The 27397-nt window shown below is 38.5% G+C and overlaps 2 protein-coding genes and 1 long non-coding RNA gene across 4 annotated transcripts in view; 2 read left to right on the top strand and 1 right to left on the bottom strand.

Moving 5' to 3' along the window:
- LOC129467849 (uncharacterized) overlaps positions 1–13640 on the bottom strand; it is a 29778-nt gene extending 16138 nt beyond the window's left edge. The window contains exon 1 of one of the 2 annotated variants that reach the window (XR_010116912.1): positions 13420–13640. This is a non-coding gene — a long non-coding RNA (uncharacterized lncRNA). The remainder of the gene's footprint in view (positions 1–13419) is intronic. The other variant, XR_008652494.2, reaches the window with a different exon arrangement.
- ITGA1 (integrin subunit alpha 1) overlaps positions 1332–27397 on the top strand; it is a 170887-nt gene continuing 144821 nt past the window's right edge. Inside the window, exon 1 of the mRNA XM_055252682.2 lies at positions 1332–1992. Within this exon, the coding sequence (XP_055108657.2) occupies positions 1932–1992 (61 nt within the window). The 5' untranslated portion in view covers positions 1332–1931. The remainder of the gene's footprint in view (positions 1993–27397) is intronic.
- On the top strand, positions 13702–15653 carry PELO (pelota mRNA surveillance and ribosome rescue factor). Its single transcript, XM_055252683.2, has 2 exons — positions 13702–14736; positions 15026–15653. Exons 1-2 carry the CDS (start codon positions 14011–14013, stop codon positions 15455–15457), a joined length of 1158 nt encoding a protein of 385 aa, XP_055108658.1. The 5' UTR covers positions 13702–14010; the 3' UTR covers positions 15458–15653.

Raw genomic sequence — 27397 nt, 5'->3', positions numbered from 1 at the left:
GATTTTTAAATGTCTACGAATTAATCAATATCTATTGGTTACTGTTCAAAGCACAGACAGTGCTTTGTGTTCAAAAGCACATACTGAGAGGCATAAGACATAACTGATACTACCGACAGGGAAACGAGATGTACACAGGAAATGAGTTCCTTGGCAGGGTATGAGAGCATTGAACACAAACAAAGGAACTTAAGTAAAGTCCAATGGGATTGAACTGTGACCCAACATAATCCAATTTTTCTAGAGACTGATTTGTGTAAATTTGAAGACAGAACTGAGAAATGACATAAAAACTAAAAACAGGGGAGAACAAGATTTTTAATGTATTTACTAAATAGTGAATCAGTTCAGATACATAATAGAAAAGGAATTTCTTGACTAATGGGTCAACATACTGAGATCTGATGGCCTTCAACCTCCTTGAGTCTGCCCACCCCATTTTTGACCCTCCTTAAACTTCTTCAACTTTTGTCTTCTCTAGCTTTTAGTTGCTGCGATCCTCTGTCTGGCAGTGTATCCAGTGAACCCTGTGGGCTTCTTCCTTCCTGTCCCTCGTGTTACCTGTTCTGTGCTACCTGTGTTGTGTTCTGCTCAACGAACCCTCCTTTGGGTGGCACTCTTGTCCTGCCTAGCCCTAGTTCTGCTAGATAGAGATGCTCAATTAGTTGTTGAGTTGAAGTGAATTGAATTGAACTGTTTCCCTCAGATTCCTCTAAACACAAATCCACTCATTCTTTCTGTTCTTTGAAACTCTCAAAACCGCTAAGACACAGCTATTTTGAAAATAGCCAGCATTCGTTGAAGCTAGCGTGAATATGGCTTTTGACTCAGCGAGGTTGTTCAACTCACCAGGAAAGGGAAGCATTGCAAGTTCCTAAGCACTTGTGGACTCTTAATGCATTTTTACTCGTAAAAGTTTCAAGCAAGAAAAAAATAAAGTAGTGCCCCGACTTCTTTATTAGATTCAATTACCAGCGTACAAACATCCTAATTCACTTAAACAAAATAGCCCACACACATTCCATTTCCAAGGAGGCTGCTTTTCTTCCTCTCGTCCCTTCTCGCTCTCCTTCTTACTGTTTTTCCTCCGTCTTGCTTCTCCTTTTCTCCCCTTATCATAGTTATCTCAAAGAAAAGCTTATCTGCAACCACCCTTTGACCACGAATTACCATAAACGAAGCACCCTCCCCCCCCGCCCCAAGCGAAAGCAAAGCCCTCGGTGGAGCCTGTCGGGGTGGTGGCGACGCCCCCTTTCGTGCAAAACGACTTCACGGTGAATTTCAAGTGTCCGCAGGGGATGGAAGGGGGGATTCCAGATCCTCGCATTTTCACAGACGGCCTAATGCCTCTGCGCAATGGACCCGGGAAAGCTGCCTCCCGTCAAGGGCGCTCAGGCACTGTCAAAGAGCCCTCCCTGCCCAGGCCGGGAGAAGTAAGGGGTGTGAAGGCGGAGCCACTGGGCTGGCGACACCCTCCCGAAGGTCCAGCCCTTACCCGCCTTCCTACCACCTTAGGGGATTTGGCCCGGAGAACGAGATCACCCTCTCAATGAAAGGCAGATGTCCCTTTAAGGTTCGCTTCTACAGCCCGTGGACTTTAGCCTAAACACGGACCCGCGAAGCTGGCTTTATTTGTCCATGTCTCGGACAGAGCCTGGGAAGCTGCCAGTGAGATTTCAGAGACCGAGAGCGCGAAGGGGCGGGCGATGTGGCAATCCGTCTGGGATGTGAAAAGCGTGGAGCGCATTTAGAGGCATTCGACGAAAACACAGGAAATCACTCCTCTCCCGCTCCTGGGCGCCGCTGCCACTGGGGCAGAGGACTGGGAACCGCGGCAGCGGGCTAAGTGGCCCAGCCAGAGCGCGCAGCTCCCGCGCCCGGTCCTGCCCTGCGAACCAGCGCGGCCCCCGGGCGCTGAGGCCGCTCCGGCCATGGCCCCTCGGCCCCGCGCCCGCCCAGGGGTCGCTGTCGCCTGCTGCTGGCTCCTCACTGGTGAGCGACTCGCTTTTCTCTGAGCATCTCCTGCTCGCGGGCTTGGGGCTTGGAGCAGGGAGGGAGGTCCTCAGAGCCACGGGCCAGATAGGAGGAGAGAGCACCCATCCACTTTCTGGCACTCCAGGTACTCAGGCCAGGCTACGGGGCAGACAGGAGTTTCGCGTTCTGGTTTTGATGTAAATTAGTTTTAGTGTCTCTCCAAAGTCCTTCACCCTAGGAGTAGGAGTGAGGCAGCACTGAAAACCTTACAAGGTAGAATTCACTTTTAAAACTAAAGTTGTTTTTACAATACACATTGTATATTAGGACTTTGCTGAATATTTCCTCCCCTCCACCCTTTTGTATGGCATGGGATGGGAGGGTGATGCTTATAGGGCGCCTGATATATATGCAAAATTCCTACCCTCGGGTTGTTCCAGAGTGGACATTACTGAATTTTCTTGCTGTCTACTATTCAGGCTTTTTTCCCATGCAGAACAAGAAAAGGCAGGGATGCAAGACGAAACTGCCACTTGTACCAAAATGATGTTTCTATGTCAGCACCCAAGAGGAGGGATATTTTGAAACGTAGAAAAGAATGGCGAACATTTTCTCTGTCAATATCACAGTGAAGTCTACTTTTAAGTTGCAAAATATAGTATTGTTATTTGTACATAAATGTGTATTTTTAAGGAGGGGGCTTAAAAACATAGTGGAAATGCAAAGTTGTATCCAATTTAGAAAAAGGTTGAAATATAGAATTTTCTAAGATTTTTCCAATAATGAACTCATGGTCAGATCTTTTTTACCAGTTACTGATTGGGGTGGGGGGAAGTTGAAATGGTGAAAAATGGAAGAACGTGGGGGGAAAGTGTATCGATAGAATCTCTGTGTGAAAGAAAAGCATCTTATTAATGGGTTAATTAACAGCTGGCTTTAACATATCATTGATATTCAATTGTTCAGTGTTTTTACTGCTGGCATGGTTATTAGTACTAGTTAATTTAGTATTTTTACCATTAAAATCAGGGTACAGCCAGCCAGTTTAGACCTGCCTTAGATGGCCAAGCATTGTTAACTTTTATGAAGATCATTTAGAAGTTGATTATCAGTAAGCAGAGCTTTTTTCAGAAGGGAGGTGATGTAAAGAGAGTTAATAATGAGCTACTGGTTTTTCATCCAAACATTTCCCACTACTCAGGAAATGTCCAATAATCCAAACAGTGGTAACTGCTGAACAGCATTATAGCCAGTGAGTGGTTTAATTTACCAGCTACTGCCACTACTCTTTACACATATTTGACCTATGATTCTTCTCCAATTCAAATTTTTTTAGATTGTATTTTGTTTTTGTGCAAAATCTGAATACAGTAGTTTACTATCCAAGTTGTACCTTTTTCATTCTACCAAATAAGCAGTCTCTAGAGTAGAAATGATGAAATGAGGTTTGCGTATCCTCTAAAACAAGAGTGAAACTTGAAGTAACAGAGAAGTTTAACAAGTTACAATTTCATATATATGTTGGTGAAATATACATTGGTGAATCCAGGAAGAGACTTAAAAGAAAATATTTGGAACCCTTGTGTGCGCTATATTTATGCCCATTTCGCAACACGAGGGATCTGAAATTGGACTGCTTTCCTTTGCTGATTCCCCATCAGTCATTATATTCTGTAGGCTCTTCTTTAGTAATCTCTTTCAGATTTGGAAACTTCTTATCAATTCAGAGTCCATTTGTAACCTGGGGACTCATCACCATACTTATCCATGAACACTACTGTAGAGCTTACCTTTCTGTCTTCAATCTGAACCCAACTTCCAGTCTACCCTCCTAATACATCATTTTCATTATATCTGTTTTTAGTCAAAAATCTTTGGTGGTTCTTTGTTGCCTTTAAGATAAAATCCAAAATTCTCCACTGACTGCCCTAATCCAACACCCTCTCTCTATCTCCTACTACTCCTATGTCAGTTTCTTATTGCTGTTGTAACAACTTGCCACAGATCACCAGCCTAAAACAACATAAATTCACTACTGCACAGTTCTGTAGGTCCGAAGTATCACTGGGCTAGAATCAAGATGTCACCAGGGCTGCATTTCTTCTGGAGGTTCTAGGGGAAAATCAGTTTCCTTGTTTTCACCATTCTCTGGCCACCACCTGCATTCTTGGCCTGTGGCCCCTTTCTCCGTCTTCAACCCAGCAGGGTAGAATCTTCAGATCTTCCCCCGTGACTCTGCTTTATCATCATATCTCCTTCTCAGACTCTGACCCTACTACCTTCCTAAGGATCCTTGTAATTACAATGTGCCTACCAGAATAATCTCCTCATCTCAAGATCTTTAATTTAATTACATCTTCCAAGTCCCTTTTACCATCTAAGATAACATAGTCACAGGTTCCAGGCATTAGGTCATGGATATCTTTGGGAGACCATTATTCTGCCTACCACAACCCATAAGCATAAACTGTCCATTATAGCCAATCACTTTTCTTTGCTTTCTCCATAATCCTCATGTTCATTTTGCCACTGAAGATATGATCTTGTTTTATGCATTGAGAAAAGAACTCCACCTTTCCATCTTACCACCCTCTGACATCTAAATAAACTCTCTACAGCCTTCAAAGCCAGGTTTACATCAGAACAACAAGCCACCAGCATCCCAGTAAACTTTCCATTTGATTTAGAATGTCTTATATTAGCTCCTTACAACGTTTACTAAAATGATTCATCAAAAAGATGTCCTTCCTTATGTCCAAAGGATTGTTATCTTATGTATGTCAAAGTCTCAGCATAAACTAATGCCACATATAAAGGATTTAACTGAAGACAGTTTCATAAAGTGACAGTTTAGAGAGGCCTTAAAGGAACAAGAAAAGAGGGTGGAGCATCTAGCGCAAGCAACAGTGGGGAAAAAAGAACCTGAAGCAAGGTGAGAAGAAAAACCATGACCATTCCTAGGCCTGAGGAGGTGGCAGTGTTAGTTTGATTATGAACTCTAGCTATGGGAGGGTCGCCATTAGACTGGAGTTGTGGTCATAAAAAGGAATGCAGCTAGTGACAAAATTGAAGCCCAGCAGAGAAGGAGTAAGGAAAATAAATATACCTCCTTTCCTCCCACCCTCTGATGTCTTGCTCAGCCTTCCCATTGACCATACCCAAATGGCAAGATCCACCCTTCCAGAGGACAAAGGGCAAGACAATCAATAACAGAATAACTAGCACAACTTAACCCCGAAATGTATTATGTGCAAGGCACTGTGCCAAGGGCTTTGCATGTATTATTTCATTTTAATCTAAAAAATTAAGTTTACTAATTGATCACAAGCAGTCACAGATTTCTTTGTTCTTTTTTCACTCCCTCAGCTTCAGTTAATTAGCTTTGAAAAAAAGAAGAGAAAAAAATTAAAACTTTTTGACTATTATCAATATTTTAGAGATGAAGAAATCAAAATACAGTATTAAGAAGTTAATTTCATTTGTCCAAAGTTGAAGAACTAATGACAAATCTACTCAATTCATATCTCTGACCTCAAATTAAATGCTCTAAAATAATATGCTATATAGACTGCCTAAAGATAAGTTCATTCTCTCTTGCTCACTCCTCTAAATGTGAAATCCAAACATAATTGTCTAAAAGAGTTGGATAAAGACCTAATTAATGATACAAGTCAGTCTTTTATTTCCATGATTTTTAGGTGTACAGCATTAAGTGTAACTCAAGTAAGACTACTATTTCTCGTTATTAGGAATATAAATATAGAATTACCCCTAATTAAACTATATGTCTCTCTTCCCTGGAAACATTTTGGTTGGCCTAGCAAAGATCTTCTTTTGTGACTTTTTTCGCAGGCAACATTTCCTATTCAAAATGAAATCCAGTGAGGAGATGGGAGATGGCTGAATATGGGGAGAAAGTCAGCCACCTTTTTAAAACGAAGAATGACTCCCAATGGCAGACAATGTATTGTCAGGAATTGCTGAAGATGGTGAAAATTGTCTTACTCATTGTGATGTTTGTAAAGGCAGCAATGAATTCACGGGATTTTTGTTTGTTTAGTAAACAGGCAATGAGAGTAACCATGAGACATATACATATGCTATACTAGTTTAACTATTTCTCTTCCCTCCTGTCATAACACTTATCCAGCTATTTTGAAGCATGAGCTCTTGGGCCACAGCTTATCACTGATGTTCTGACTTCAGTAGATAGATGCTCCTCTAACGTGTTCCTCCACTTCCAACCCAATAAACTTCCCACTAGATTTAGAACTTGCTGAATTTCCACACCTCTTAACATATTTTAGTAGAATAAAGTAGCTCATGTTTAAAATATATTTAGAAAAGTTGGGGACTAAAATGCTATTCTTTACCTACACTACTCTTCTGTTGTGTGAAATACAAAATAGTGTACTCGAATTCATGTTAAGAAACTGAGATGATATTTTGAAACTGTTGCCACAGTGCTAAAGTCAGAGTAGATTGCCTATTCAGAGCAGTCTGTGACTGGAGAATTGTATTCACCCTCAAAGCAAGTACAGTAGAGTATCAAGAGATGCAAATGACTGCATATATTTCTATCTTCAAGATTATTGAGCTTCTTTCAGCTCCTTTATTATGCCAGCTACTCTAAAGTCTCCTTGGGGACTTAGCATAAGTAGTTACTCCCACTGCTACTGATCTCAATCCCTGAAAAAACATCATTTCCAAGAGACACCCTGAAGTAGATTGGACCCTACCTTAGGACATGTGTATCCCAGCACCTTTGCTTCTATTATATAATGCACCATGGTATTATAATTAACCATCTAATTGCCTGTCTTTCCAGCTTGCTGTATGCTCTGTGAGGGTAGGATCTTTAACCATAATACCTAGAAATAATAGGCAGTTTTTAATTGAATGAATCACAAAAGAATTGACTATTGACAAACTCAGAAACTACTTAAGGGATCAGATTGTCCCTTTATTATATACCTCTGCCTGATTTTATTATACCTCCACCTGAAATATTTCTGTCTACCCAAATTTATAAATAATGGAATGGAAGACATCATCAATTGAAAGATGCACCACTATTTTATGTACCATTAAAAAAGACAAGCCACTCCCAATCCAATTATAATTGCTAGATTGTTAGATAGTTCCTAGTTTCAGAGATGTCGAAATTAGGAAAATGTGCATCTGAAAATTACAATCAATAATATACAGTGTAGCTACATGGTAATTTTCTATTTCTTTGGACTCTTAAAAATTGTGTCATAAGATTTCAAAGAGGCTAGTATGTGAACCCCATGTAGATACAGAGATATAACATTGTTCCTCTTAGTTCTCTTCAAGTGCCAAGTTTATATCTGATTTAGGGGATAACTGCTCCTCTGGCACCAACAGCCTCACCAGATCCCAAAAACAGAGCTCCCTCCAAATGCTCCATCTTTAGAAGAGAGCTTCAGGAGAAAGGTGACAATAAAGTAATCAAATAATGCTCCAGTTGCACAGGATTAATGACTTTAGCTTTGGCAAACTCTTAACTTTTTGTCATGTTGGTGGTAAGCTCCAGGGTTGTGTATATAGGAAGGAGACTAATTTTAATCAAAACTTTCCCATGATTTAAAAGGAAGATAAAAAAGTCAACTAAGTTTTAGAAGGAAATTAAAATGCATATGCTGGTTGGTGTTAAGAATTCACTTTATGTGTTAAAAAAAATCAGTTTTATCCAAACAGGAGATCCCTATTAACAAGATAAGTAAGAGATCTGAACTGAAAAATCATTGTAATTCAAATATGCAAAGGAGTGGATACACATACTCTTTTTGTATGAATTATATGAGATCTCCTAAAATAAATGCAAATTCTTACATTTAAATATAGCACCTAAATCACTTTAAAACATCAATAGTTAAGATGGTTTATATATTTTGTTATAAATCATATATCCTTACTACAAATTAAATGTACTTTCAAAATTATTTTATTAATTAGACTTTTATTTTACCAAATACTAAAGTCTAGAAATACATGGGTACTAGCCAATCCTTAAAAATATCTGTGTAACACATTTTACTTATAATATTTTTGGTGAAATGATCTTATGCTGTATAAGAATACATGCAAACAGAAATACACACACTCACACACACACACACTTACTTCTGTTGATAGGATTTTATTTGGTAGGAGGTTTTGTATTATTTTGTGACAACGGCAAGTAAGCATTTTCCATCATGAGAAATTTAGATAGTGAGCGAGTACAAGTTCCTTAAAACAAACAAATAAAACAAACAAACAAAAAAAACCATTTTCCCTTTTACCCTTTTGTCTATATTAGCTAACTAATCCTCCCAGTCATCCACTTAGCTTTGCTGGTGGAGGTCACATGGGAACCTTTGCATAATCTGAGGTTTGCACATTCTGTCTAAATAAACAATTGCGTTTATCACTAGATATTCATAATTGGAGCTCTGGCTTCTTATTTTGTAAAGTTCACTTTCCAAACCATGTATGATAAAACTAATTGCCATTATGTGTTATTCTAAAACATTTTAAGAACTTTTCCTGGGCAAGATGTATTTTAAATTACCATTTTCTTACCTAAGAATGGCTATCTCAAATATTGAAATAGCCTTATACAAACTTACCTTAAGAGTAACCTTCTTTTTAAGTTTTTAATAACATTATAAAACAGAATGTGACTTCCTAATTTTAGAATGTCAGTTACAGACAAGTTAAAAACTCCAAATTAAAGAAAAATTAATAACCATTAATTTTTGCATACTAAAAATATGAGTATGTGCCACTTGTTATGCTGTGTTCCAGGAGCACAAAGACAAATAAAAGGTAGTAAGTCTCTGCCTTTACTGGTGGAAGAGGTAGAAGACATGGGAAGAAGCAATGGTGGGAGAGGTTCCCAAAGTGCTTTATACGGAATAACAAAAAGATTAGGTTTGTGTTGCAGGAAAGTAAGCCTTCCAAAATAAAATACAAGATGAAAACAAGAAAATGTATACAGCCCCGACTGTTTAAGGGTCACATGCTAAGCAGAGGGTATTAAAACAAGATTTCCATCTTTCAGGAGCCCATAATTCCATTTTATGTCATACAAACCATTTCTTTTATATTATTATAAGAGGAAAGATAGTAATTCAACTCACCAATGAGGTCCATGAACCATATCATTCAGTAGAGCTGAATAACATAAATAACATAAATAAATGTACCCCAAAGATTATCCATCAGTCAACTCTACCAAACCAGTTATTTTTCCAAGGCTGAATAATCATGATCATGTTAAAATGGGCTCTTGTCCCTTGTTTTGTCTGATCCAGTTTTCTAGCTTCAAGCCAGGCATTTTTATAATATCAAGTATCTATACTTGATATTACTTGAATAACTATAATTTATTAATATCAAGTATCATAATATTACTAGGACCTCATAAGGATGGTCAAATGAGAGAGCAGGACAAATAATCTTATTTATAATTTAGAATGAAAAATAGTTAGCTTGCGGTCTGGGACTTATTTCAAGTTGGTAGAATCCATCCAGGAAAGACCATATTTGAGGTCTGCCAATTCTTGGTCCACAAGCAAGAAACTTTGAATCAGTCTTTCACCTCTGAAATGGGTCTTAGAAAAATCAGACTTGAAAGATAGCATGCAAAATTGAAAACAAATATGTTAGGATGAGATTATAGGTGTTGTTTAAACATTTAAAAAATATTACTGCAGCATAATTTTTAGTTAGAAATTTAATTATTGAATTCAATTCCCTCAATTCTTCAGTAAAATAAATTGGGTTCCAAAGAGACTGAGTACTGCCAAAAGTTACAGTAAAAACAATTGAAGAGTAAGAGCTACAATCCAGGATGCTTGACTTCTAGCCCAGTTCTCTTCTTGAGACACTGGAAGTGTCTCAAGAGCAACAAATTAAAAACTTTTGGAGGTAACAATACTTTTTTTCCCCTTCTGGAGAGATTAATACAAATAAGACATTGTAGGAAAAATAGATATAATTAAAGTTACTGATATAAAGATTTATACTGATATAAAGTTACTGATATAAAGATTTCTATTTTAAACAGCCAATAAATAAGTATAAAATTAGTATTTAAAGCAAAACAGCTAAAAGCCCTGGTATTTTTCTCAATATTTTGCTTATTTGGAAAAAAATAAAAATAAATATATAACTACAGCAGTTTCTAAACTACCATTATTACGTGAAATACAGTCAATAAAAATATAAGTGCCTTAAGAAATGTCTGGAAATGTCTGTAATAATGTTAAAATAGCTGACATACTTTACATTTGACTCACCTAGCTTATCATTAATATATGAGTGCCTACTATGTGCAGAGGACCTTTAAAAGGACAAAGAAGGAGTATAAAGATGAATCCTTCCAGAGTTCAACAAAAAAGATACATGTTTAAATTAACTGGTTTCAAGTTTACATGGTTTCAAGTTTGAGATAACATTTAAGCTGGACTTTAAAGATAGGCAGCACTAATGGAAGCAGGGATGAAAGGAAGCGACATTTTAAACAGAGAAGTTAGTATGAGTTAAGGTAGCAAACGAGAAAGTTCCTAGCATATGTAGGGAACAAAGGTTACTTTCAAGGTGGAATATAGGGTGCCCTGAGGGGAAAAGTGGGAAGTAAATTTGTAAGGCCAGTGCAAATTGGGATTGTAGAGAGGGATTGTAGACGTTAATTCATAGGGAATGGGAATCCAAAATGAATCAAAATAAAAATATAATGATTGGTCTAGAAATACTAAGTCATAAACAAAATCTGGGTGAAAACGTCTAATAGTCAACTACAGGCTTAAATTACTAAGAAAAAAAAAGTTCCCAACTACTGCAGATGTTTCACATAAAACAGTAATTCTATGAAAGATTTTATAGTATGCTGAATTATGGAAGCACATTGATATTTTTTAAAATGGCCCAAAGTGGTTTGCCTCATAACTTTAAAAAAAATTTTTTTTAACCATGGATTTAAGAGTCAATAAGGGTTTTTCACAGGTTTCTAATGTAGAGATAAATATATGTATATTTTTCTAAAGTAGAACATTAGATCTTCCTCTAAGAGTATAATGATGACCTAGGCTGGACAGAAGGAAAAAAAAAACTATGTAGAAGAGAAAAGTAGAATAATTTTAAGAGGTGATAAAAGAGCAGGAAAGGGACCAGTGCCTTTCCAATCCTCTAGGTTGTTTCCCAAGCTGTGAGTTTTTGTTTAACTGGTAAAGGTGACAGTTGAGGGGAAGTGACAGTGGATAACAGCACATAATTTGCAGTGACGGAGATGATTACAAACATTCATAATATAGGATGGTAGTAGTAGAAAGAGAGGATATGGGGTTAAGCAGGCCTGAATTTCAATGCTAGTCATGTGATCTTGAAAACATTTCTTAACTTCCCCATAGTTGATTTTCTTCTAAAACATTAGGATAACAAATATTTACCTTACAGGGGAGAATTAGAGCATAGGAAAGAACTTGATAAACATTCAATATGTGATAGCTCTTCAATAAAAACCTTTTGTTAAGATCCTACTGTGTGCATACACTATGATTCTGTGGCTTTTAATCTTTGGCAGACTATGGGAAAGATAAATTGTACTTAGAAAGATGATCAAGATGATCAAGGAGCACTTCAAAGCCCCAGTTCAAAATTATCTCCTCATTCTCTCTCTCTCTTTCACACATACACACACAAGCACACTTTCACCCTACCAATTAGGAATTTTAAGTTAACAAGACACTTTTTTTAAAATACAGTGTCCTTTGGATAGGCAAATCACCTTCACACTTGAGTGTGATCAGTTCTTTGCTTAGTGAAAAGTTGCTGGGTTCTCTTGGAATTGGAAGAAGGCAATGTGAATTAGGAACTTCTTGAGGGTACTCAGTATGATAGGAAGGTGGGAAGAAGGAGGAAGTAAGGGGAGACATAGCGAGAAACAAAAGAGGCCACAAATATTAATAAGTAGTGGTTCTTATTTGGACTTTCCCCTTGGAGGGGACCTTTCCATCCCCTGATAATCTCTTAGGAAGGATAATTAACACAAGTTTAAATTGTGAAGCCTATCAGTTGAGAAAAATGTTGAGACAAGTCTCAATCACTTTAGGACGTTTATTTGCCAAAATTAAGGACGCGCGCGGGGAAGACAGGTCTATGCCTTTCTCGGAAGATGATTTTGAGGGCTCCAAATTTAAAGGGGAAAGAGTGTGATACTGCGAAATACAGTTTTCATGTGAGAGGGTAGCAGGGGGAAAATAGTCATTCATGCCTCTGTCTGGCTTAGTGAATCTGAATCTGCATTTTTATGTAAGATAACATAGACAAATGGGGCAGGGGAACAATCAGATATACATTTGAGTCAGGTGGGCAGAGGGGTGACTGCACCTGAAAACAGAAGCTATCCATTTACATTGCCATGGTAAATTTTAATAGAAACACTTTAGGGTAAAGATCTTGGTGCTCACTGAGAATTTCCTTGTGGGCAAAATATGGGCGAGGTGTGTAGCTTCTCATCTGGTAGCCATCTCATTTAAAAACTAAGAGGCAAGGCAGTTTTGCGTGACCCAGTTCCCAGCTTAACTTTTCCCTTTGGCTTAATGAGTTTGGGGATCCGAGATTTATTTTCCTTTCACATGACTATGCCAAACTCAGATTCCTTCCTTTCATCCCTGTTTCATCTGTTCAGGCTAGTTAGTTCCCCTTTCCAATCCACACAGAGTAAGACAGAAAAGACAGTGAGAAGCTATGTGTGCAGGACTCCTCTGCGCTCCACTCCATCTAAGCTCTCAAAAAACTTTTAGATTCTTTTGTTTTTTCTATTCATCGGTCTTTTAAAGAGGCAATCCCACTTTTCCATTTCCACTTCCTAATAAATAATGCTAAGTAACTTAAGGATTTTCTTTACATTATGTAGCTATTCAATCAGGGTCAGTCATAGTTAATAGTTTTTTCCCCACTTCCCATAGCCTTGGCTTTTAGCTTAGCTTTGGCAGTGAAGATCTGGCCCTAAGCTGTTGCGACCCAACCCCCAACCTAAACATTTCACAGGCTATTGGGCTGCGGAAAGCTGAGGCTGCCAACTTTGGAGCCTAGGATTCCCAGGACATCAGGTCAAGCAACTGAGAGGTCCACCCAGGGGTAAATTCCACACATAGTTTCTTCTCTCTTGGGACCAGCGCTTTAACATCTGGGTTAATCAGATCGTGCAGACACGGTAACTAGGCGCAGAGAACAGCTGGACACGTTGCTGGGAGCCCAGACGGAACGTGACCAGTAGTTCTCAGAAACCGCTTCTAAATACCAGCTCCAACAAGCTTGTAGCGTCCGAGTGCGGATAAGGCAAGAGCAAAAACGAGCATAGTTTGGGCCGTTCGGGCCAAATCTGCACTTCTGAGAGCTACTTTTACTGCTAAGTTTTGAAATTGGATTTACCAAGAGGGAAGCGTTGCAGAGTGGCAACCGCAGGCAGGTAAAACTAATATTTGCACTCACACACTCCCCGGATTCTTCACAGACAGGGATGGAAGAGAAAACTTAGGAAGTTGAAGTCTGGCATTAAAATAAAGGACTCGCCACCACTCTGTGCACCTTCTTGAGGGAGTTCATTTGTCCGCAGCGCCTCACAGCTTAGTGCGCCTGCGCACGCGCGAACTGCGGCCCCGCCTCTCCTTTGGGGACGGGAGACGTGCGTCGGGTCGCGGGCGCGGGCTGCGCATGCGCCTTCATTTCGTCAGCCCGCTGCTGCGTGCTGCCAGCGGGAACCGCGGAGGGGAAGATTTTTGCTGCTGTGTTCCCCGAGCCTGTTACACGCAGCGCGCCGGGAGACTGAGAGAGGAAAGGATAGAGGAAGTGCTCCCCTAGGCTGCATGAGTCGAAGCAAGAGTATTTCCTTCCCGCCAGGCAAGTGTCCATAGAAACCGGGCCCCGCCCCTTTCCTGGCCTGCATTCCCATCCCCTCTCCCGGGGCGGAGGTGAGGATCTCCTTGGTTCCTCTGGTTCTGTCAGTGAGCCCTTTCCTTGGCCATGAAGCTCGTGAGGAAGAACATCGAGAAGGACAATGCGGGCCAGGTGACCCTGGTCCCCGAGGAGCCTGAGGACATGTGGCACACTTACAACCTCGTGCAGGTGGGCGACAGCCTGCGCGCCTCCACCATCCGCAAGGTACAGACAGAGTCCTCCACGGGCAGCGTGGGCAGCAATCGGGTCCGCACTACCCTCACTCTCTGCGTGGAGGCCATCGACTTCGACTCTCAAGCCTGCCAGCTGCGGGTTAAGGGGACCAACATCCAAGAGAATGAGTATGTCAAGATGGGGGCTTACCACACCATCGAGCTGGAGCCCAACCGCCAGTTCACTCTGGCCAAGAAGCAGTGGGATAGTGTGGTACTGGAGCGCATCGAGCAGGCCTGTGACCCAGCCTGGAGCGCTGATGTGGCGGCCGTGGTCATGCAGGAAGGCCTTGCCCATATCTGCTTAGTCACTCCCAGCATGACCCTCACTCGGGCCAAGGTGGAGGTGAACATCCCTAGGAAAAGGAAAGGCAATTGCTCTCAGCATGACCGGGCCTTGGAGCGGTTCTATGAACAGGTGGTCCAGGCTATCCAGCGCCACATACACTTTGATGTTGTAAAGTGCATCCTGGTGGCCAGCCCAGGATTTGTGAGGGAGCAGTTCTGCGACTACATGTTTCAACAAGCAGTGAAGACCGACAACAAACTGCTCCTGGAAAACCGGTCCAAATTTCTTCAGGTAAAACAATCTTACCCAGGGATAGTTAAGAATGGGCAGAGGGATTGGTATAAACTACTCCTAAAGTTTTAGAACAGGGAAAAATAAGAGGAGAAGTTCTTTACTTAGCTGGGATTTTCATGAGATAATGAAATAAAAAGAGAATGTTAAATGTCTAGCAAATTTATGGAGTAAACTTTGCTGAAACATTATGAAGCCTTATTAGCGCTTTTGGCTTTAAGCCTTTGTGGGCTGATTAACGGGTGTTCTAAGAGATTCTTTTGCCTAACTTTTGTAATTGTTATTCTAGGTACATGCCTCCTCCGGACACAAGTACTCCCTGAAAGAGGCCCTTTGTGACCCTACTGTAGCTAGCCGCCTTTCAGACACTAAAGCTGCTGGGGAAGTCAAAGCCTTGGATGACTTCTATAAAATGTTACAACATGAACCGGATCGAGCTTTCTATGGACTCAAGCAGGTGGAGAAGGCCAATGAAGCCATGGCAATTGACACATTGCTCATCAGCGATGAGCTCTTCAGGCATCAGGATGTAGCCACACGGAGCCGGTATGTGAGGCTGGTGGACAGTGTGAAAGAGAATGCAGGCACCGTTAGGATATTCTCTAGTCTTCACGTTTCTGGGGAACAGCTCAGCCAGTTGACTGGGGTAGCTGCCATTCTCCGCTTCCCTGTTCCCGAACTCTCTGACCAAGAGGATGATTCCAGTTCTGAAGAGGATTAATGATTGAAACTTAAAATTGAGACAATCTTGTGTTTCCTAAACTGTTACAGTACATTTCTCAGCATCCTTGTGACAGAAAGCTGCAAGAATGGCACTTTTTGATTCATACGGGGATTTCTTATGTGTTTGGCTACACTAGATATTTTGTGATTGGCAAGACATGTATTTAAACAATAAAGGAAATAATCTCCACGTACTACCATCTTGATTGTGTAATTTTTTATAGGAATTATGAGTTATCTGTAGTACTTGGAAACAGAAAATGTGTATTTAATGACGATGCCTATACGGTATATTGTTTGGGATGGATTGTAAAATTTCACACTGCATGCTTTGAAACAGTTTTCCTTAGAAAAAGCTTTTGCTATCTTATCCTCAATTTACATTATTTCTTTATTTTAATTCTGCATGGTGTACTTGCATTGCATTTAATGATCCCTTTTCTCCCCACCTCCACACACTACATTTTTTTTAGATTTAAATAGTTTTACTATTTTAAATGATTGCCGTACAATTAGTAGACTTGAAGACAAGTTTTAAATATTTTTCTTCAAAGGCTTGTTAAACCAATCATGTTAAAAGGAAATTCTTGGTTTTGGTTTGTTGTTGTTAGCATTAGTCATATTTGATTTATAGGGTAACTTAATCAGTTATTTTTAGATTTTTAGAGCTTTGATCTGCTAGGGATTGTCAAAATAATCTCCTTGAGGCATCTTTATTTTTAAAATGAGATTAAAGTGTGTGATTTGCTTGTTATGTGGCTAATTAGTGGCAAAGCTGGAAGTCATTCCCAATCTGGACTTTAGTTCTTTGCGCCAAAACGTGCTGTATTATTTATTTATTTTTTTGCTTGTCAAAGTTATACTTAATTCTGTTTTATATTTGTATATGGCATTAATTTGGGTTTGCACATTTTTATTGGACTATTTTAGTTGTGAAGAAGCCTGTTCTAAAGTTTAAGTCACATGACTAGTATGTGGCAGTTGACTTAAACTCCAATACTCTTTACTATCATTGACTTAAACTCCATTACTCTTTACTATAATTATGGAATCGTGCAAATACCTCCGAGTTTAAAATATTTTTATTATTTTTGGTGCACATTTCTAAAAGTTAAGGAAGGAGCCTCAGTAATGGAATTGCTTCTTGACCTTTTGCAAACCTCAATTTAGCAAAATAATTAGGAACGATCTAACAGAGATGATTCAGTTTTTAACTGCTGGGATCAGTGACGCCTATTTCAAGTAGTGATACTAACTAAACTTTTGCCTGTCTTTCCTGCGTCTGTGGGCCTTCCTCCTGGTGTGACAGACTTGGGGATTTCTTGTAAACTTCCTAGCTGACACTTCCCTATACTTTGAAACTCACATATTTATATTTTTATACATCTACCTCCTAATGTAAAAGTAATTGAGGTTGTCATTTCATTATAATTCCATGGGTATCTTTAAATTACTATTCAAATATGTTACTAAATAATAATATAGAAATGAAGCCACTGAGACTCTTAAAGTTGAAACCTGATTGATAATTATATTTTCAGTAAGGATTTGGAGATTTTTGGACATTTTTACTCTCATAATCTATGCAGTACTGAAATGAGGCCTAATAAATATAACCAATACGTGTTAGGCCATAGGTTCTTAAATTTAGCTACCTGTTCACCTCAACTTGAGAGCTCTTAAAACCCTCAGTGTCCAGGTTGCAGCCCAGACTAATTAAATAACGTTTTATCCCTAGAAATGTTTTTTTTAAAGCTACCCAGATGATTCCAATAGGCATGAAGGCAAAGAGCCACTGATTCAGGTCTTGCTATTCAAAAGTATGGTCCGTAGACCAGCAGCATCCCTGAGCGCTTGTTGGAAACTAGAATTCAGGGATCTTTTGTAGACCTACTGAGACAGATGCTACCTGTACCAACATCTCTAGATGATTCCTGTGCATAAGAAAATCTGATAAACAAAGGCAATAGGTTATTCTTCTGTGCTGGTAAATCTCTGGCAGGGGTCCCCAGTCAGGAAAAAGATTTGAGTATTAAGGTCTTTCAAAGGGGTAGTTAACTGGCCATACTCAACTATCTATAAAACCTCTATAAATTTCTGTTTTTATGTCTATGAATTAATTAAATAAAATTTAACTCATTTTTAAGAAATTAGATGTTCTGTTATCAAGAATACAATTCTTACTAGATCATAGGTGAAAATGTCAAAATAATGATAGGAGCAAATTAAAAATTCAAATAATTATTTTTGACTTTCCTAGAAGACATAATTGTCTCTGGAAAGCATATACAGTAGTCTAATTCCAACTGCTACTCATTAAGTATTGGATATGTGATAAAAACTATCGATAACTCCAATGTACCTTCTCTACTGTAAATTTCCATTTCCTATCATGTGCTTGCAAACAAAGATTTGCTATGCCACTAAACTCAATAAATGAGAAGCTTGCACATTATTTCATTTTGCTATAGATACGATACATATCAAATGACAGCTACTCCTGGTCCCCCATTTGTATGTTAAATTCCTTGTTAATTTTACGACGAGATTGTTGATCTTGGATTTCACTTTCATTACCCTCTTAGAAACAAATTGGATCTTTCTCCTCCCAGATGCCACTAGAGTAGCTTTGTAAAGCTCATTTTTCTTATCTTTACTTAGTTTCTGTCTCTAACTTTAGTTTCCTTTTTCAGTTTCCTTGACTAATTCTCTTAACCTCCAATTATCTTTAACAGAAGTTACTAATTCTGTAATTCATATACTCTGGAACTGGAATTATATTTGTTCCTAAACAACCAAGTGTACATATGAAACAGTCTGTACATTAATGCCTCATAATAGCAGCTCTTATTTGGGAAAGGGTTATAGTACACTTAACTCATGTGGTTTTCCAAGCAAGTTAAGACTGGCTATTTGTGTTTAGTGTCAGAATATGTTGAATTAGAAGTTGAAGAGTTTCTAAAGTGATTCTAAGGGCTTGAGAGATGAACCCTTTTGCTTAGAGCCGGAATTTAGATATGGGATATATATATTTATATTACACTAATCATTAAGAGTAATATAGTTAATTTTATCCATTTTTTTGGTGCCTTTTTTGAACCAGTCACTGGGCTAGATGTGGGGAAGACAAACATGTAAACAAATCACTGTTAGAAGTAACTTGTACAAAGTGTGTAAAAGGACACAGTGCTGAAAGGGGTGACTTTTAGGAGAAACTTTATAGAGGAAGGACCAGTAAGTTTACCTAAAATGGGAAGAAGAAATATGGAGAAATTAAGTGGGAAGATGGGGAGGGGAAGTGTGCTAATCACCTAAGAACCTCCGTGCCACAAGGAGGAGTTTGGGTTTGACCATTAGGAGAAACAATTACAAAGTTTAAGCAGCATGCTAAACTGCATTTCACAAATACCACTCTTTGGCAGCATCAAGGATCGATTGGAGGAGGCAAGACTGGAGGCAGGAAGACTGGTTAAAAAAATGCATATTAGGAAGATACTAGAGAAAAATGATAATGGCCTTATCAAAGGCAGCGATAATGTTCCTTGCAATAGGAATGAACAGAAGTCAACAGGAAATATTAAGAGATGGGATCAAAAGGACATGACTGCAGATTGTTGTTTAGAGTTATAGAAAACAGTAGAATCCAAAGGTAAATCTCAGATTTCTTGAGTGGTGGGAGAGATGATGACACAAAATGTAACTTTAAAAATGGTAATTAAAAAAAATGTTTTATGCAGTGGTGGTTAAATTTACTAAAAGATTTTTTCAGGATTCCCATAGTGCAGGAATTAGCAAGCTATATCTCATTCAGGCCAACCAGTTACTGCTAGTGGACCCCATAGCCTTGTGCTCCCCATCATAACATAGTATCTCTGATTTGTCTCACCAGACAAATCAGAGATACACTTCCCCTTTTATACCCTGAACCACAAGAGTCTGAACTGTGGCATCAATTTTGCAGTTTGATTTACATCTTTCTTAATGATTTGAAAATAATTTGTTTCAAAAATTGATTTTGACCAGCGCACAATTTTTCTGGTATATCATGTTTAAGTAAATGAATTCTGCAGCAGTGAAGCACAACTAAAGTGAAAAGCTGAAGAGCAACTTAAAAAAGAACAATTAATTCCAATAAAGTTGGTAAAATGCTCAGTAAAATAATTTTCTTCCAATGGATGTCAGCATATTTAAACTTTATGGTGTGATTCAGTTTATATACTCTAAGAGATTTAGTATTTTAGAAAAGTGCTCTTCAAGATTTTCCTAATGTATTATATGTATCTCTCATGAATTGAATTGATTGAGATATTTAGTGTCAAAGTGTTATACAAAGCCAACATGATTTATAAAAGATATAGGGTGCAATTATAATATTTTTGTGAATCAATTATGCCTTTTTAGGAAAAGATTTAGAAGTCAAAAATGCAGCTAATGAAGCTGTTAGAAAATAAAACCTGTAATAGTAGTCTTGGATTTAACAAGGAGAACAATCAGGAGTTACTAAATATGGTCATCAAGTAGTAAACTTCACTTAGAAATAAAAAAATTGACCAAGTTCAGTAAAGAGATATTTATTTAGGTTAAAAATACCATTCAAAAACATTGGGAGAAGGTATTTGTTAATGGAGATACCTTCTTCAGTGGAGATGATGAAGTCTCATTCGTTGTTTTTCTTTATATAGTAAGAATTAGTCCTTTTTAGGAAGTGTGTGATATATATCACCATCTGTATTCTCATCCACATGTTACAGTATTATTTCTAAATTTCCAAGAATAATCTGTAAAATAACTTTTGCAGTATTTAATATCTCTATTTTTGGTAACATGTTACTGTGTTGAGATAAGTAACACTGATTAATAAATTGGAATATTATGAATGTTTTCATTTAAATTGAGAAACGAATGAGTTTCTGTAAGGACAAACACCTTTGTGTGTAGTATTATAGTTGCATACAAATTTGAGGCTGCAGTGTTTGCTTTTTACAATGAATATTTTAACTCTATAATAATTGGCATTGATATGGGAAGGTCTTAAATTTTCCGATTTCCGTTGCTAAGGATGATAACATTTATGATAAATTGTGGAGACTTGGATATCAGTCTTCTTTTAAATTTCCTTTCTTTATTTCCTAAAATTGCCTACATTAAAACCCCATTCTTTAGAATGTTAGTTCAATGGAAGTGCCTGTTTTCTATAATGTCAGAGATTTAAGGAATTTAAAGCTTATTTCTATTTGGGTGCCACATTTGTTTTCAAAACACCCAATACTGAGGCAAGAGCAGTATTTGCCAAGTAGCAAATACAAGAGCAAAATGTTTTGGCCGTCATATTGCCTGGCTTTGCTCAGGGTTGGTACTACTGTCCCCACTCCAGGAATGGACAACCTGTTACAACAAAAGTAACTGTGTGCTTATTAAGTGTCAGGTCTTATGGTAAGTGCTTTAAAATGCATTAGTCTTTCAAGAACGCTGTTAGAAGGGTTTTGTCATTACTATTTTCTGATGCAAAAAAAAAATGAAATTAAAGAAGATTAAATAATTTATCCAAAATAACATAGCTAGTGGGTGTGATGAGGTGCTCCCTCAGCTATCACCCTAAAAAAACTAAGAATGCCAGTTCTTCTCAGCTTTCAGTTTGGAGCAGGCAAACATGTATCTAAAAATAAAAATAAATTATTTGATGACACTAAATTTTATATAATCAGCCAAAGTTTATGCAATCATTTTTTATGTTTCTGTTCTATTATTTTGTCATCTCTCATGAAAAATCAGGAACTCAATTCTGTGGTCCTCTAATCTACCTGGATCATAGTGGAGAATTAGAAAGAGCAGAGAAAATGTGGCAAATCTATGTGTTAAAGCAATCCCCTCAAGCATTACCCAGCATCCATTTATTGTTATTTCATACCTAGTTTCAGCAAGCTTTTTTTGTTGTTTAATTTTAAACCTACAATTAAGTCATGCACTATTTCAACAAACTTTTTTAAAATGACTCACCTTAAGTAGCTAGAACTATGCTACCCCTGGGTATGCAAGGATGAATTAAGACAGTTTTCCCTGCCTTTAATCTAGAAATTAGATATCAGCAGGAGATGACCACAAGTGGCTAAGCTGACAGAATTGACAGCAGTTAAAAGTGACAGCTGATAGTGGGAGGGGATCCTGAAACACTGTCAAAAGAAAAAAAGCCTAGAGTATTATAGAGTATTTCACTGGGGCTTGAGGGTGTTACTGAGGACAATACTAGTACCTGGTATTCACACTGAGGAAAAGATTAAATTACATTCAGTGTATTGTTAAAGAAGTCAAATAAATGTATTGTCTTACAATGATTTTCATCCAAAAATAGTGGTACTTTAAAAAATCTTTAGCTGTCATACCTAGAATGACTGTTCCAGATAACCAGAGTTTTACTATGCCTTAATAGTCTCAGTAATAAAACTCAAACAATTGTTGAAGGATGAATTTTTGTTAAGGAAAAAAATCCCAATAGATTTTAGTTGTACCATTTATTCAGAGATAGGAGGTCCTCGTGAGTTCAAGTCTACGTTCCAGAAGTTTTATGTCTGGAATTTTTCGTCAAGTCCTACTGTAAACATTAACTAGAAATTTTTGTTTGACACCATTGTGAAAAATTGCTCTGTGGATAGAAAACATTTTAATCTTGTGTTTCACCTCATTTGATCTGATGAACATAATTTATAGTTTATTTTTCCTCCCCAAGTGTGTTGTTGACTATGGTATAATTCTTTTTTTCTTTTTCTTTCTTTCTTTATTTTTTTTTTTTTGTTTGATGAGTTTGAAGAGGAAGCTTAAAATACATTTCAGTACATGGCTCTGAATCATTTAGAATCATAAGAGGTTAAAGCTGTAAGGAACTTTATATATCATCGGACCTAGTTACTTCATGTTACAGATTTAAACCAGCCCAGAAAGGGTTGGTAACTTGCTCAAACACAAAAGGAGTTTTTCACAAGGTCCACATTCCTGTTTGATATATCTGATTCCAATGTCACCTATTTTTTGTCACCTATTCATACTGAGTCATTTGGGGTAGAGGAACAAGGAACAATGCAAGATTCAAAAATGCCTTAAACCCTCCTTATTTATCAAATTATCATCTTGTGGCAAGGCAGTTTTTCTCTGAGCAGCATTGCTGAGACTCAAACTCAGTTTTGAAGTCTTGTTCATTCCTTGGAGGAGTATTTATATTTCCCTATAGGGAACTCTTCCTGCCTTTCTTCTTCTGAGAACCATTTCATTATTCTGAAAATCATGTACTAAGTACCTACTATGTGACAGGGACTCTAACAGCCCCCAGTGATCAGAGGTAAAGAAAGATCACAGTCTCTTCCTTGCAAAAAAACAGTCTACAATGGGGAACAAATGGTAAAGCAGTAGTAATAGCAGTGCAATCTGGCACAGGAACGTGGGAGCTCAGAGGGCTCCTAACTCAGCCTGGCTTTAGCGAGGAGGTATTCCCAGAGTTTAAACTGGCAAGTTCCAGAAGCCCACACTGATCTTCCATTAGTTTCTAGAGAGATCAGGTGAAGGGACCTGAGAGCATTCCTCTTTTAAGGCCTCTCAACTTTACTTTTTTTTTTTCCAGAGACAAGAGTCTTGCTCTATCCCCCAGGCTGGAGTGCAGTGGCCTTATCTTGGCTCACTGCACCTCTGCCTCCTGGGTTCAAGCAATTCTCGTGCGTCACCCTCCCCAGTAGCTGGGGAGTACAGGTGCGTGCCACCACACCCAGCTAGTTGTCATATTTTTAGTAGAGACAGGGTTTCACCATGTTGGCCAGGTTGGTCTCAAACTCCTGACCTCAAGTTATCTGCCCATCTTGTCCTCCCCAAGTGGGATTACAGGCGTGAGCCACTGCACCTGGCCTCAACTTTACTTTGGTAATATTTTTCTTCTACGGAGTGGTCTCTGTAATCCCTGATCTGTCTAAATGTTAAATATTTACTGTGGAGTCAACAAACCTGAGAGGAGACATCATGGAGAAAGAGATTCCATTACCTTCTACCCTCATAAGAAAATGAAAATCAAATACCCAGGGACCGTGACTGAAAGGACTCTGAAAGATTGTGGAACCTTTGTGTAATAGTATCCATGTTTTTGTTGTCTCCTCTGCGTTTCTTACATGACTAAGCACTGACCGGTAAAACCAGAAAAGGAAGCTTAGCTTCTTTCGTTTTTAGGACAGCAAAGACGGGGATGGTGACAGAGGAGTTTGAGACATTCTGTCCCTTTCCACAGCCATCCCTGGAAGAAAGAATGTCCAGGATTAACTGGTGGCTGGTTGGTGGCAGCCACCTCGGGAAAGGGAAACTGACTCCTGGGGACTGAAGTCAGGAATAAAGAAGTGACAGGGAGCTAGCTGGGGCCTGGGGAAGGCCCTGGGGCTGGACACTAGAAAGACCCACTGGGGTCTTTTCTATTTTCTTATTCAACATTTTATCTTTCATTGTAAAACTCAGGAAAACACTTTTAACAAACAAAAATAACTTCTCTCTTAAGTTGTTCTTTTTACTAAATGGCCAACACGGATTGGGTGTGGTAGAAGGAAAGAACATTTTCTGCAGAAGGGAGAAAAAAACCACAATCTATTTTATGAGGAGGAATGAACTCTGGGAATAGTTCTCTGACCCTTTGTGTGTCAGTGTGTTCTCAGCCTGAACTGGAAGGAAATGGGATAGCATGTGGAATGTGGGAAAGTGCGAAGAACTGACGCAAAATTCACTATCTGCCTCATTAATTTGAATCTCCTTCCTTAACTGCTCAGCCTTCTATATCTGGGTGTTTCAGCCATATATAAGTCATAAACAGACTACAATTATCTTACTATTTCTAAGTTACTTGCAAACAACAGGAACCCAGTCTGATAATATAAGAAATGAAATTTTCTGGAAGAAGGTAAAGAGGCTCAGATAGGAACAAAGAGGGGAGGCACAGTCAGAACCCTGCTATAGAAATCACCTGTGTAAGGCAATGCAGCTGATGGAATAGCCACCCCCAGACAACCATCACCAATACAATGGGGCTTCTGAGAGACTCAACCAGAGCTTCTGAGAATAATCTCTGAGTGTGAAAATCAGACTGGCTATTGAAAGGTCACATGCCCACATTCTATGAACTAGGAGCAGGATAAGGGACTATTCTATATGCCTACATCTCCTCCTCTCATCCACATCTCCTATATACCTTCCCCAACCAGGAAGAGTTTGTGGATTCTAGGTAGCCAAAACAAAAGAAAATATTCACTAACCATTTTAAAGAAGTTGAAGTAAGAGAACTAACATTTACCAAATACCTTGCCAAAGCCAGCCATTGCATTGGTATTAGGGGAACTGGTACACGGTGCTCTTATTAGTACGTTGCAGTCAGACTGGCATTGTCCAAATCCCAGCTCAGCCACTTGCTGGAAGAAACAATGGTCGTGCTGAGCCTGGACTGGCAGGACTCCAGATCCTGATGACATATCACTATTTTATGTAGCCCTGTAGGACTGATTTCACTTCTCTTTAGTCTCAGGATTTAATTCACAATGAGTTGTTTTTTGGTTTGTTTGTTTTTGAGATGGAGTCTTGCTCTGTCACCCAGGCTGGAGTGCAGTGGTGTGATCTTGGCTCACTGCAACCTCAGCATCCTGGGTTCAAGCGATTCTTGTTCCTTAGCCTCCCAAGTGGCTGGGACCACAGGCATGCAACACCTCACCCAGCTATTTTTTGTATAGGCGGGTTTTCGCCATGTTGACTAGGCTGGTCTCAAACTTCTAACCTCAGGTGATCTGCCTACCTCGGGCTCCCAAAGTGCTGCGATTACAGGTGTGAGCACTGTGCGAGCCCACAATGAGTTTTTAACACTTAATGTTCCTCACCAGAGATGCCAATTTGTTAGGAAAATGAAGTGCATCCCTTTCAGGCTTCATATCTGCTTAGAAAAAAGTACAATCCTATAAATTACCCAATCATATAAATTAGTTGAGTAATACAAAATTATTTTTCCTTTTATCTGACTTTTTTTTCTGAATAAATTACCTTAAACCTGGCTTCAGTTTGCTCATAAGCTCCTGATATTTGAACAGGTATCTGATTGCCCAACAATCAGAGAGAATTAGTCCTCCGCACCTTCTGAGAGGTATTTAAAAGAAAAAAAAAAGGAAAAAGACAAAGAATCAGTCCAATTGGTAGATTTTAAATGGCTCATTTAAATACTACAAGTTTATCAGTCTCTAAATTTTCAGCCTGGGAAAATTTCAGCCAGGAATTTGATATTTGTCCTGATGCATCATGGAAGTACAGGAAACTCAGTTTCTACAGACTCAGGGCTTCCTGGGATCACATCTCTTATCTGTGCTTTTCCTTAGCTGACATTTGGTTCTAGAATGAAACGGAAGTCAGGAGAGAGGAAGATGACGATGTACTTCCCCACTCCCAACACACACTTGTCTTTAGCTTAAACGTTGTTTTCCAATCCAGCTGTCAAACTTCAAGTATGGAAGAGGAGGAAAAAAATCAGCTAGCAAATATATCCAGATTTCCTGCTGGCCACCAAATGCTAAGCAGGGTAGGCCAAAAACATTTAATCAGAAGAACAAGATCCACCATGGTTTTCACTCTCCTAAAGTAAAATATAAATTTGGAGGTGAACCAAAGTTAAAAATATAAAAATATAGCCAGTGTTTCTCTCCTACTTTCCTAGGGTTGCTAGGTTTGGGGAGCCTGGGACGGGAGAAAACAGTAAAGGAGACATACTTATTATAAAACATTCAAAATAGTGAATGGGACATACTTATTCTAAAAATTTGCTTGCTGTTTATCTGAAATTCAAATGTAATTGAGTATCTAGCAACCCTACATCCTGATATTCAACTTTCCTACTCCCCTGGCCATGACTGGCTTGGGCAGGAGAGATCTTTGCCTGGGTAGATCTTGGGAGGAGCCTGGTGAATGTATTCCTTCCCAGGATTGGTCTTGGCTCTAGTTCTGGAGACTTTGTTGGAAGAAAGGAGAAGGGCTCCATTCTTGCAACAAATGGAATAGGGATCTCCTTCCCTATGTTTGGAAAACACTGGTCTAAGCCTTTCAACAATAGCCTTGAATATAAATGAATGTCTACATAGCAGTCATCTTTTCCAGATGATTCTTATATCTTAAAATAATTTTACTTCAAGAAGGTGCCTAATTGTAAGACATCTTTACAGTGATAGTAGTTGGGTTGTGATGCAATTTGATAATGTGAGATTCTCTTAGAAAATAAAATTGGTAATAAGTAACTACAACTGAGTTTATAATCTTAATAAAGAAGCTTAATTTAAAATGTATAACTAAACAGAAACTAAGTCACAAAAACTCCTTGATGACAGGGGTAACATATAACAGGGAGACAGTAGTAAGTAATGGCTAAGGGGAAAGGCTGTGGACTTATACCACCTGGGTCTAATATCTAACACTGATTATCGTGGTGACTTACTGAAGTTTCCTCACCTGCAAACTAAGTTACAATCTATTGTGTTTTTTTAATTAATTGAGATTATTGACACTTTTTACAATGCCTGGTCCAGAGTAAATGCTCCAAACATTTTACCTATTTTATATGCTAAATTTAAACTTAATCTTTTGGGGACTTAATATATATCCATGCACATTGAGCATATTTTAAATTCAGAAAGGAAACCAATATGCCAGCAGAAATAAAACAAATATTCTTGTTTTCAAATAAAGATCATTTCTTTATGAGAAAGATGAAAACGATGTTTTAGAGATAGTTCAATGTTAGCCACTCACAGTCACAGGTTTAAACCATGAAGTTAGTGTTTATTTTTATTAATCTAAAAATAATTGTTCCCAGCCATGGCAAGAAGTCTCCATGTTTTGCCCCCAGCCCACATAAACACACTAGAAACTTTCATTCTTAGGGAGGGATAGGGAGGCT

This window comes from Symphalangus syndactylus, chromosome 18 (genome assembly GCF_028878055.3).
Source record: "Symphalangus syndactylus isolate Jambi chromosome 18, NHGRI_mSymSyn1-v2.1_pri, whole genome shotgun sequence".
Taxonomy (NCBI): Eukaryota; Metazoa; Chordata; class Mammalia; order Primates; family Hylobatidae; genus Symphalangus; species Symphalangus syndactylus.
Note: the sequence above shows the minus strand (reverse complement) of the source record. Positions and strands in the feature narration are given on the sequence as shown.